The 12283-nt window shown below is 36.6% G+C and overlaps 1 protein-coding gene across 13 annotated transcripts; it reads left to right on the forward strand.

The window, feature by feature from the left end:
- Positions 1-1491: 1491 nt before the first annotated feature.
- LOC107887568 (uncharacterized) lies at positions 1492-11562 on the forward strand (the record flags this gene model as incomplete). 13 transcript variants are annotated; one of them, XM_041083464.1, is given in 16 exon segments in its annotated part: positions 1492-1713; positions 1931-2023; positions 2943-4639; positions 4750-5112; positions 5327-5485; positions 5887-6275; positions 6463-6790; positions 6872-6944; positions 7108-7160; positions 7238-7345; positions 7430-9207; positions 9422-9527; positions 9861-10035; positions 10484-10551; positions 10671-10786; positions 10876-11562. In XM_041083464.1, coding segments are annotated over 14 exon segments (6090 nt in total), but the record flags the coding sequence as incomplete, so codon positions are not given.
- Between the last annotated feature and the right edge of the window lie 721 nt (positions 11563-12283).

Genomic DNA, 12283 nt, shown 5'->3' on the forward strand with positions numbered 1-12283 from the left:
GAAAAATAATTATTACTATAAATTTTATTACACCCGTATAGGTGTGGAAATTACGCATTAGAACATATGAGTGCGTTTATAAATAAATATAACCATTGATGAACTATAAGATTTAAAACTAATAATAACCTATAAGCAATATGTACGAAATTAAAATAAAAATAATTTAGATATTGAATAAAAAATTTTAATAGGTAAAAACATTAGATTAATAATATTAAATGTGCTTTATTTATCATAAAAATAATAAAAAAATAAAAAATTTATAATAGGAAAAAAAAAGTAAAACTAATAAAAAGAGAGAGACAAAGGTGGAAATCTAAAAATGAGAGTAATTTAAAAAAAAACCATAAATGTGTTTAAAAGTATATATCACAAAAGTGTGTTTAAAAGTAATATACAATAAATAATAAAACGTATGGTTTGAAATTAATTAATAATAACACATGAAATATATACATATTAAATTTTAAAAAAATTAGATAATAAAATGTGCATAATAGAATTAAAATGTATACACATATTAAAATAAAACTTTAGTTGAGTAGTAAATTAAATATTTTATTAATGCAATTGGTTTGGGTTCAAATATCGCTGTATACATATTTTTATTAAATAAAAATACTAAATATCCTTAAATAATATAACTTATTTTTAATTACAAAAGTACATTTTCATAATTTTTCTAACCGAGTTAGTGACCCGATTGAGGGTGACACAAATTTAGTTAGGTACTTAAATAATGTATAGATTATTTATTTTGTAGTTTGATTTTTTATGTACATTTATTAGTGAATTGATTAAGTGAATCAAATGATATCAAAATCGAACAATACTGAAGAATGTATGGAGTAAACCTATTTACTTCAGATTAAATTTACTCTTTTTTTTGTTTTTGTTCTATTTTCTTAATTAATTAAAGCTCGATATTAAAAAAAAGTTTTATATGATATTTTTGAAAAATAAATATTTAATATTTAATATTTATATAAATATTTATTCTTAAATCATTAAAAAAATTAAAATTAATTATAAATTGTATAAAACAAAATTCAATTAGAATAATAGCAAATTTATAACTTGAATTCAAAAAACCGTCTAAACTCCGCAATTAAACAATTTCTCTATTTTATCCAAACAATATCATGAACTTGTTTTCAGTTTCTCTATTTTTTTTTCCTCCGCCCAAAAAATTAAACGTACACAAAATCATCTTAAGGAAAAGAATATGTACAAAATTATTACAAGTTCCCGGGCGTGTTCACATTCAGAGGTTACTTTGGATTTTCCAAACCTTTAACCAGACGAAGGAAGGAAAAGTTTAACATCCAGTCATATTTTACGTCACACTTTCCATCGTCACCGTCTATTTTCATTCTCATCGCGTAAATCGAACGGCAACGAACTCAGCTGTGGCAAAAGAAACGAATCACAACGGTATCATTAACATTATTATTATAACTTTATCGGACGAATGATAATAAACCATGTGTCATATTCGTAACATTGACTGCCATTTGATGTTCGCCATTTTTAGAGTTCACTGAACCCAATTTTTTTTTCATTTTTCAAAAGCATCACTAGTTTCGCTCAATCGTTTCTCTATCATTTTCTCATAGCGGAAAAATCTCTCCTCTCTTTCTCTTTCAGTGACTATTTTGTTTTGCTTCGATTCACCGGAACCCTAACTCAGCCGGCTGGAGAATTCAACCGGTAAGGCGCGGTTACTAGTTAATTCTTCTATTCATTTACTCCTCCATTAGTTTAGGTTTTTATTCTACCAAAATTTTCTCTTGTTCATTTTCTTTTATCTTCTATTCTTTGTTTTCTGTTTGTATTAGTTTGATTCCTTGTTTTTTGCTGCCCTGTTTTGCTGATATGGTGTGGTTAAAGTGGTATTGTTTTGAATTGGAGCTTTGTGGTGCAGTAGATGACCGTACGATTAGGGAGGAGTTGAGATCAAGCGGCCAGGGATTTTGCCACCGAATGGAGGGAGGTAGCGTCTCTAGACTTACTTGCTCTGGTAACTGTTCACATTCCTACTTGGTTTTTTTGTAAGCAAATTCTATTTTAGGGTTTTCGTTTTTCTAGTGTAATTAAAGAGCTTGGAAACAGTTATCTATCTTCTTGAAGTGGTGAGGTATAGTGTTATTCAAAGGTTATAATTATTTTTTTTTTGTGGTTTTGTGCGTAAATATATTGGAGCCGAGTTCTTTTATTAAGTTTTAAGTTTGACCGTAGCTCAGTCAATTATTTTGCTAGTTTCTATTCTTTTAGTAATAATTTGCTAATAGTTAATGTGATTGCGCTGGAGGTTTTGTTTAATTCAAATTGTAGTTGACTAGTTAATGGTTTGAACTAGAACTTTGTTTGAAATTAGTTCATGGTATACTTGTATTGATATCTAAGTCAACCTACTGATAGTTCAGGATGAAAAATACATGTTTATTTTACTTATTAAGGATTATTAACTTGTACACTGCAGTAGGTTTGAAAACTCCACAGATGGCTTTCACTTGCTATGTTTCAGTTTAACTAAATTTGTTAACCTGATAATGTAGTGTTTATTTCCTTATGTTGGATATATGACAAGTATGTACAGGAAGTGTAAATTGGTGAAAAGAACTCATAACCACCATTTATGCATTTTGGATTTCGAGTGGCATATTTACTCTAGTTGTCTTCTTTGATGAGGTTGGCCTATGCAATGTGAACAGTTTAACTTCTTTTCCCTGCTTTACTCTTATTTGTACTGTAAATTAGCAATCAACTCTGCTGGAGGTATTTAGATGGGTAATGTGGATTGTTCTGTTTGGAGAAATGCTGTAAAGTTTAAGCTTTCCATGCAATTCATACTGTGGCAGGATACTCTTTAAACTCAGAGATCTGATCTCTTTATCTGATTCATCAGTTTGTTTTCTTCTAAACCTTTTCTGTTGTAGGGATACACTCATGGATTATGATGACAATGATTCCCAAAGCCAGAATCTTCATTTAGCTGGTGAAGGAAACAATAAATTTCCTCCTGTTTTACGGTCATATGATCTCCCAAGATTTGATTTTGATGACAATCTTCGTGGGCATCTAAGATTTGATAGTTTAGTTGAAACTGAAGTTTTTCTCGGCATTGAAAGTAGTGAAGATAATCAGTGGATTGAAGAATTTTCACGGGGGAGTACAGGGATTGCATTTAGTTCTAGTGCAGCAGAACCCTGTTTGATTTCTAGGCGCACCAATGTCTGGTCTGAGGCGGCATCCTTAGAATCAGTTGAAATGCTATTAAAATCTGTAGGGCAGGACGAAACTACTCTTGATCAAACTATTAGTAAGGATTCAGATGCCTGTGATGAGCTGGGTTGCATGATAAAGCCGATGGACCCTAGTTTGAAACACAGAGATAGTAGCCTTTCTAAAGTTGGGGATGACATACAACCTGCCCTGCATACAGGTGAGATTCCAGGGAAATGTGTAGATAATCAGTTGGTTGAAGATTCTTCTCAAACCCATGAGGGTGGTCCATCTGTTCATGGGGCATTAGAAGATCCAAATAGCAAAAATACTGACATACCTGCAACTGAGAGAGATGAGTCTAAAGATGGTAAACATTTTGTTGTTAATGAAAATCTAGTGGAAGCTTCTGCTGATCAGTCTTTGGATGACAGTGTACAGGAAGATAAATTTGCTTCTGGGTCAGAAGTTAATACCGTAATCCCTTCTGTGCAAAGCACATGTATGACTAGTGTTTTGGTAGATGATGAAGATTCCACACATTTGAAAAATGATATCATTGATAAAAATGTGGACAATTTAGAGAGGGAAAATGTTGGTTTAAGTCCAGAACTTCACATCGGTGGTAAGAACTTGGTTGATGATACAGTTGCATGTGTTACCTCGCATGTGCAGAAACATTCAGCCTCGGAGATGCAATCTAGGGAAGAAGAACATGCTGTTGGAAACAGCACTGCTAACATGAGTGAGCCTTCTGGTAGAATATTGGAAGGGAATTCTGACCTCCATATGGTGGAAGAATGCAGCAAGCGTGCGGGTGTAGAAATTCTTCTGCAGACCAGCAAGTCTGAAGACATTGTCTTGTCAGAAGGAAAGCTACATGACACATCATCAATGCCCATTGGTAGTGATATTACCCTCAAGGAGCATGAAAATGAGGTTAGTGATAGTGGTACTAAAATTTGTATGAGTCTAGAGTCAAAGGTGAATTCAACGATGAAGCTAGCATCTGATGCTATTGAGAAGAAGGATTTGTTAGAAATTGATTACCACCCAGATAAAAAAATCTCGAGCAGCAAGTCTGAGAAATCTTTGTTGTTAGCAGAAGATGGTAAAGGTTCTAAGGATGAAGGTGAAGATTCTCATGATACTTTGGTTGCTGGACCCACGAAAGTATGTGAAAAGTACATCGTCACTGAACATATTGATGATCATAAATGTGATAGAAGTGTTTCAGTTGCTTCAAAGCAGAACACCAATTTGCCTTCTGATTGTAGTAGTGCAGATTGCTTTGATGATAGATCCCCACTTGTAACAAAGGGAGTTGATTCCTCATCATTCGGTGCAGGTGGCAGGGTAAATGAGTTAGCTTCAAACCTAAAACCTGATGTTCCTGTCAGCAGTATGTTGGGTATGTATATACTGAAGCATTAAGTGTAATAATTGAGCTTTTGCTTTCCTCCTTTATGCCTTCATTCACGCATCCTGTATCATATGCTAACTTAGTGTTCCTTGGTACAGTGGATTGTGTTCTTTTGCCTTCTGATAAGGGTATGCCAGCCAATACTGTTTTGGATAAGAAAGAGGTTCAGGTGCCATCTTCAGAAGCAAGTTTCTCAGTCGTAAAGACTTCTGAAATGACAACCGAAAAAGGTGCTTCTTGTGAGACTGGTGAACAGTTCTCATGCAAGATAGTTGATCAGTCATTGTTAATGAAGAATACCACTACACTTGAAGGCGAAAATGGAAACCAAACACTTTGTGGAGTCACATTGGAGGTTGGAAAGGATATGCACTCATCATCTATTGTCTCTGATTCAACAGTGAGGAAGACTGATGGTGACAAAGCTCTAGTTATCTCTGAGGTTTCTACAGATTCTGCAGGTGACCTATAATTCATAGTATATCTTGGTTTACAGTTAGCTAGTTATTATCTCAACTTAAATTTGAATATAATAAAATTCTTATTAGTTATTTCTTATACATCAATCCTTTAGGGTGCGTTTGGTACTTCTATTTGGTAGTCTTCCATAGCCAGTGCATTCATTTAAATGCCTGTTTCACTGTTTTCCTTATCTTGTTATTATGGCGCTGTCAGGTGATGCTTCAACTCAGCTGAACAAGACCTTGATGAATTCAGTGCCTTCAACTTCAATGGAAACCTCCCATAATACTGACCAAAATCACCATAAAGATAATAATTCCAGATTGGTTTCTGAAGAGATCAGTGGTCGTGTTGCTGTGCATCAGGTTGATGGTGAGTTTCTTTATCAGTTTTTTCTTGAAGTGATTAAAATTTAATATTTTATGCCTTTCATGGTGGAACCCATCCTTTACTGTTGTCCCCAGTCATTTTCCCTTAGATTGTTCATTTTTTGTGTTGGTAAAAAGTTTGTTTTCTTCTTTCTTTGCTATCCCTCCCACCTCTCCTTTGGGCTCTCGAGATGGATCTTTCTTTGTTTTTAACTTCTTTATTTTGTCATGTTGAATGGTAACTCAAATTTTTATTGTTTTTAGAGATGTAAAAGTCCATGAATAAATTGCATGCTTAGCCTCTTTCATGCGACTGTTTTCATTTGAGACCATTTCATCAGTTTTTTCTGTTTTCCTCCCACAATTTTCATGTTATCATTCTCATGGGTTATTTTGATTTTGCAGTTGATCCTGCAAAGGCTACTTCCTTTGCTTCTGTGCCTTCATCTGAATCTCAAACTAAGTTTCACATGATGGAAAGTGGAAGTAGCAGTGCTGATCTTGACAATCCTTCCTGTGGCTCTCCAATTGTCATTAGAACTTCTGAGCAGTCACAAGGTAAAATTGAAAATGGTGTGAAAAGATCCAAAGATCAGAGTGCTGTAGCATCTGGTGTCACTAATGAGGAAGCGAACAAAGAGAAGTCAATTTCTCAGGATACAGAAGGAAATGATGCAACTCCAGGAGACAAAAGTTTCACCTTTGAGGTACCTCCATTTTTAGGTGTGTCTGAACAAGAATCTGGAAAGAATTGGCAACCTTTTTCGACCATGCAACACGACAAAATATCCCCGGTAAAGTTTCATTTTCCAAAGTGATGCATATGGTTTTGTTAAAAATTCCATTTTGTGCTCTACTATTGTCCTGCTTCTTGTCTTCTAGCTGAAGAATTTTAAGAAGTATGATTCTACTTTTTGTTTTTCATTCCGGTTATGCTCTATCCCTCATGCACTTGCTCTCTCACTCTTTGTCTCATACAAGAAGGCCATGGAAGGAACTCCATCAACCTCTGGCTTAAGCAAAGCGGGGGCCAAGGCTGCTCGAGAGACAAGTTGTGCAAATCTTCAGGCACCTAAAAGGGAGGATGTGCGTGGTGGCCTCAAAGGGACTTCTGAGCGTAAAACAAGACGAACAGGTGGTAAGAGTGCAAGTAAGGAAGCTGCTAAAAAGGGAAATGCTGCAAAAGAGATAACCCCTGCAAGGGAATCAGAAAGAAGTGATAGAACAAGTAATGTGTCACTCAGTTCTGCTGGAACTGGTCAACTTGTGCAATCCAATGAGATGCAGCACTATGGACATATAGAAGGCGGTAATATGAAACCATTTGGTGTTCTTTCTACTTCAGTATCTAGTCTGCCAGACTTGAACACATCAGCTTCTTCATCTGCAGTTTTTCAACAGCCTTTTACAGATTTGCAGCAAGTTCAGTTGCGCGCTCAGATTTTTGTATATGGAGCTTTGATGTAAGACTTGTAACTTCCATTTTGTCTTGGCATGTATTAAAATTTTTGTGCATGTGCTTTGGTATTCTTGTCAACTCCAGTTGTTTCTGGTATTGCATTTTCATTTAGTACGTTTGATCATCTGAGCACATCTATCTAAATGTTTTGAATAATGTTGCCGCAGACAAGGAACAGTACCTGATGAGGCATATATGATATCAGCATTTGGAGGACCTGGTTAGGTTTCTTATCTCTAAATATGTTATCTTTGGGACTTTTATACAGATATGTTCACTATTTTGGGCTGTCTGCAGATGGTGGAAGAACCATTTGGGAGAATGCTTGGCGAGCAGGTACTGAGAGGGTACATGGTAAAAAATCACTTCTTGTTAGCCCTGAAACTCCGTTGCAGTCTCATATAGGTATCTTTGCTCGTCTTAAGTTGTTGAAATAGTTTCTTCTGATTCTGTTATCTATTAATTTTGTGCCTTGGTTGAGATGCTCAGGTGCTAAAACTTCTGATCAATCGATCAAACAAAATACACTTCAGAGTAAGGCTACATCCTCACCTGCTAGTCGTTCTACCAGCAAGGGTACTCCAACAACATCAATTGTAAACCCAATTATACCCCTTTCATCACCACTATGGAGTATTCGTACACCTTCTGGTGACGCCCTTCAACCTACTGGCTTTCCAAGAGGTGCAGTTATGGATTATCAGCTAGCAATTTCTCCATTACATCCTTCAGCTACAAGGAATTTAATCGGACACAATTCTTCTTGGATGTCCCAATCCCCTTTTCGTGGCCCCTGGACTCCACAGACTTCTGCATTTGATGGCAATGCTGGTTTTCCTGTGCGTCCGATCACAGAAGCAGTTAATTCAAATCCTGGAATAGCATCTGTGCCTCATTCTTCTAGCATGAAACAGGTTTCTGCAGTTCCTGTGGTCCAGAGTGGAAGTCCTGCCAATATTTTTGCAGGGACTCCACTGCTTGACACAAAAAAGGCAACATTAAAACCTGGTCACCATTCTGCTGATCCAAAGCCTAGAAAACGGAAAAAGTCTACAGTTCCTGAGGAGTCTGGGCAGAGTATACCTCATTTTCAATCAGAGTCCCCATTGGCTACTGTTGTGGTTAGTCAGACCTCTACACCTGCTGCAATTACCATTCCTGCTACCAATATATCCAAGTCCACTGATAAATTCATTACATCTGTCTCTGGTAATCATCTCAAAAAGGGTGACCAAGAATCAGATCAGAGGGCTAGTCTCTCTGAAGAAACTCTTAGTAAACACAAAAATGCTCAGAAGCATGCAGAGGATGCTGCTGCTCTTGCTGCTGCTGCTGTTAATCGCAGTGAAGAAATATGGAGGCAGTTGGACAAGCACAAAAATTCAGGGTTGGCACCAGATGTTGAAACTAAATTGACTTCCGCAGCTGTTGCAATAGCAGCAGCTGCTGCTGTTGCAAAGGCTGCGGCTGCGGCTGCCAATGTTGCCTCAAATGCTGCCTTACAAGCAAAATTGATGGCTGATGAAGCATTGGTTTCAAGTGGCTACAGAAATTCCACTCCCAATAATGCAATATCTGATAGTGGGAAGAGGTTGAGCGAGGCTACTCCTGCATCCATCTTAAAGGGTGAGGATGCTGCTGCTAGTTCAAATTCTGTCATTGTTGTTGCCAAAGAAGTTGCTAGAAGGAGGGTAGAAGCAGCTTCAGCTGCTGCAAAGCAAGCTGAAAACATGGATGCCATTGTTAAAGCTGCTGAGCTGGCAGCTGAAGCTGTGTCACAGGCTGGAAAGATTGTTGCTATGAGTGAACCTTTCTCATTGGCTGAATTGGTAGAAGCAGGTCCAGAAGCATATTGGAAAGTACCCCAAGCATCCCCTGAGCCAGATGGTGCTATTAGAGAGCAGATAAACATAGGTGGTAGCATGGAAGCTCCTGGTTCATCTGTTGGGCATCTAAAAGAGGTTCCTGGGGACAAGAGGGAAAAGCAGGATAACCACAGAAAGTCACCCACTCATAGAGAGATGACCAGAGAGTCTATGGAAGATCGTTCTAGATTGACAGATGGCGGTTTGGCTCCTGTTGCAACAAGTGAAAAAGATAAAAAAGGACAAAAGAGGCGCAAAGCTTCAGATTTTGCCAAAACTAAAGGAGTTGCTTCTGAATCTGAGATTGGTTTTGAATCACCTTTGATGATCACTCAGACTGACCATGAAAAAGCAGGGGAAACTTCAAAAGATAATAATATAAGGGAAGGCTCGCATGTTGAGGTCTGTGACTTTTATTGAAATATTACTTGAGATTTTGATCTTTAGTTGAAATACACTTATATTTGATGGAAATTTGACAATGTAGTACTGAGTTTGAAAAAAATTGCATTCATTTGTCCTAGTTACCAGATGGAAATGTTGAAGTTTTATATACACATATTATTGATCTTATATTATATTTGATTTGTTTACAATTTTACTATCTCATGCCCAGGTATTGAGAGATGGAGGTGGGTCAAGAGTAGCATGGTTCCTGGCAGATATACTGAACTTGAATGATGGCAAAGCTTATGTGTGTTACAATGAACTTCGACAAGAGGGTGAGCTACCACAACAACTGTAACTTATGTTTTAGCTGAATCAACTGAGTTATGTTAACTATGAAAGCAGATCTGTTAGAATTCTTGTCCTTAATTTTTATGTAATTCCTTGTTGATGTGTGTGCAATTTTACTCTCTTTGGGGATCTCTAGGCTGAATCACAAATTTGCTTGTATGAATTAAATGCACCAGAGTGAGGGTATATTTCTTATGGACTTCTCTGCATAGAAACTTTCAAGTTTCTTATGGAAAAACAGTTTAGATGTCTTGCAATATGCACAAACATCAATAATGGTTATCTTAACAAACCTTTTTTGACTGCTTGTCTTACAGATGGTGATAGGCTAAAGGAATGGGTGGAAGTTGAAGGTGATAGGGCACCTAGGATACGCTGTGCTCGTCCTAGTACAGCTATGTCATTTGAAGGAACAAGGAAGAGACGCAGGGCAGCCATGGGGGATTATAATTGGTCTGTTGGAGATAGGGTTGATGCATGGATGCAAAATAGGTATGCATGCAATGTTTTTTATATCTTCTTTTACCTATTTCTTGCAGTCCATTGGACAGAAATGGTACTGTTGAAGATTATGGGGACATTATAAAATATATATGAGGAAGTAGAATTTTGGATAATTTGTCTATATTTTCTAGCCAACCTTTAGGATATCCATTAATACCTTTTTGTGCAACCCTACGATTTGTCATTTTGTAATCTGACAAGATATTCACCTTTGATGTTTGAACAAACTGATTTATGCTAGAATGCATTTTTATGCCCTGTTTTTCTGGATGGCTTTGGACTACCTTTGTGAATCAAATGCTATTTATTTCCCATCATCATGTATTTCCTTGTGCTAGAGGAAGGAGAGTTTCAATTCTATCAAGTTGTTTCAATTTTAATTATCAAGGAATGAACTGATGTTTGAAATTATTATGTTCATTTATTTGGCTTTCAGCTGGTGGGAGGGAGTTGTCATTGAGAAGAGCAAGAAAGATGAAACTTCATTTACTGTCCATTTTCCTGGTATGCATGACCAAGTAGAACAGTTATTAACGATCTGGATTGTAATCTGCTCAGTAGAAAAGTCTATACAGCCTCTGCTCTGAGAATAATAAAACTTTATTTTATTGTTTTTATTGCAGCTCAAGGAGAAACATCTGGTGTCAAAGCATCGCTTCTTCGTCCTTCTCTGATGTGGAAGAAAGGTAGTTGGGTTGAATGGTCCAGCTTTGTTGATAATAATGAGTCTTCCCGTGAGGTGTGATATGCTAGCTTATACTTGTGATTGATGCTTCTCTCATGATACTTTGATTGCTTCTTGGTGCTAAGTCATTGATCTATTTTCAGGGTGATACCCCACAGGAAAAGCGACAAAGGTTAGGCAGTCCTGCGGTTGAAGCCAAAGGGAAAGATAAGTTTTCAAAAAATGTTGACATTAAGGAATCTGGGAAACCTGATGACACGAAATTGCTGGATTTATCTGCAAACAAAGAAATATTTAATATTGGTAAAAGTACCAGAGATGAGAGTAAACCTGACTCACTGAAAATGATACGTACTGGTTTAAAGAAGAAAGGATCAGGAGTGGTTTTTGGTGTTCCTAAGCCTGGAAAGAAGCAAAAGTTTATGGAAGTAAGTAAACATTATGTTGCAGATCAGAGTAGCAAGACTCATGAAACTAGTGATTCAGCCAAGTTTACAAAATATTTAATGCCTCAAGGATCTGAACCTCGTGGAACGAAAAATAAAATTGAACCAAAACGAATGGCTGTATCCAAGCCCAAGATTCTCAAGTCCGGAAAATTGCCTAGTGTTTCTAGTAGAAGTATTCCTCAGAAGAACTACTTATCAAACACTATGGTTTCTGAACCTGAGAGTGTTGTGGCCTCAGATGTGTCAAAATTGGAGGATTCTGTAAGCCATGCTGAGAATGTATCAGGAAAGCCAACCTTGATGGAGTTCAGATCATTTTCATCTTCTGATGGAGCAGCAGAGGGCCCGGTCTTATTTTCTTCTGTGGCTGTCTCATCAGATGTACCCCTCAAGAAAACTTCAGCTTCAAATACTAATCTGAAAGGATTAATAAAGGGAAATTCGCGCCATCTGGTGGGAAATTGGCAAAATCGAGGAAAAGTTTTCAATGATGATACAACAAAAACAAGTTCTGAAGGTGTTGAACCTCGTAGATCTAATCGCAGGATTCAGCCAACATCAAGAGTAAGTTAATAGATATGATCATTCATTTCATAAGTTGTCATTATACTGCAGAATCAAAATTTCTAGATCTAAATCTATTTCATATGCTAAGTATACTGCTCTTTTCTTTTTGGGAAAATGAATTGAAATTTTTTTTCTTGTACATCATGTACCCTGTGAGTTTGAGTTGTGCTGAATTTGTGACGTGACATTGTAAGATTGACGGGTTTCAGACTCTTTAGGGAACAAGTTGAGAAGTAGAGGTTTGCTTGGAATATAGGAACAACATTTCCCGTAGGGAAAAATGAATTTGGACGGTGTGTTTTGCAAATTTGTTGAATTCTTATCCTATCTACTGGTATTGGGTGAGAGATTCAGCAGCATCTTTTCCATATTTCTTTTTTCTATCATATCTAGGAAATCAATTGAGATATGACTTAACATATTTGTTAGAGATATGTGTCTAAAATATAAAATTTACTGGTATCCATAGAATGTTTTGTTGATGAAAATGGGATTTATAGAGTTTTACTTTTGCTGTTTTTACTACTTTAAGAAG

Source organism: Gossypium hirsutum, chromosome A12 (assembly GCF_007990345.1).
Source record: "Gossypium hirsutum isolate 1008001.06 chromosome A12, Gossypium_hirsutum_v2.1, whole genome shotgun sequence".
In the NCBI taxonomy this organism is placed as follows: Eukaryota; Viridiplantae; Streptophyta; class Magnoliopsida; order Malvales; family Malvaceae; genus Gossypium; species Gossypium hirsutum.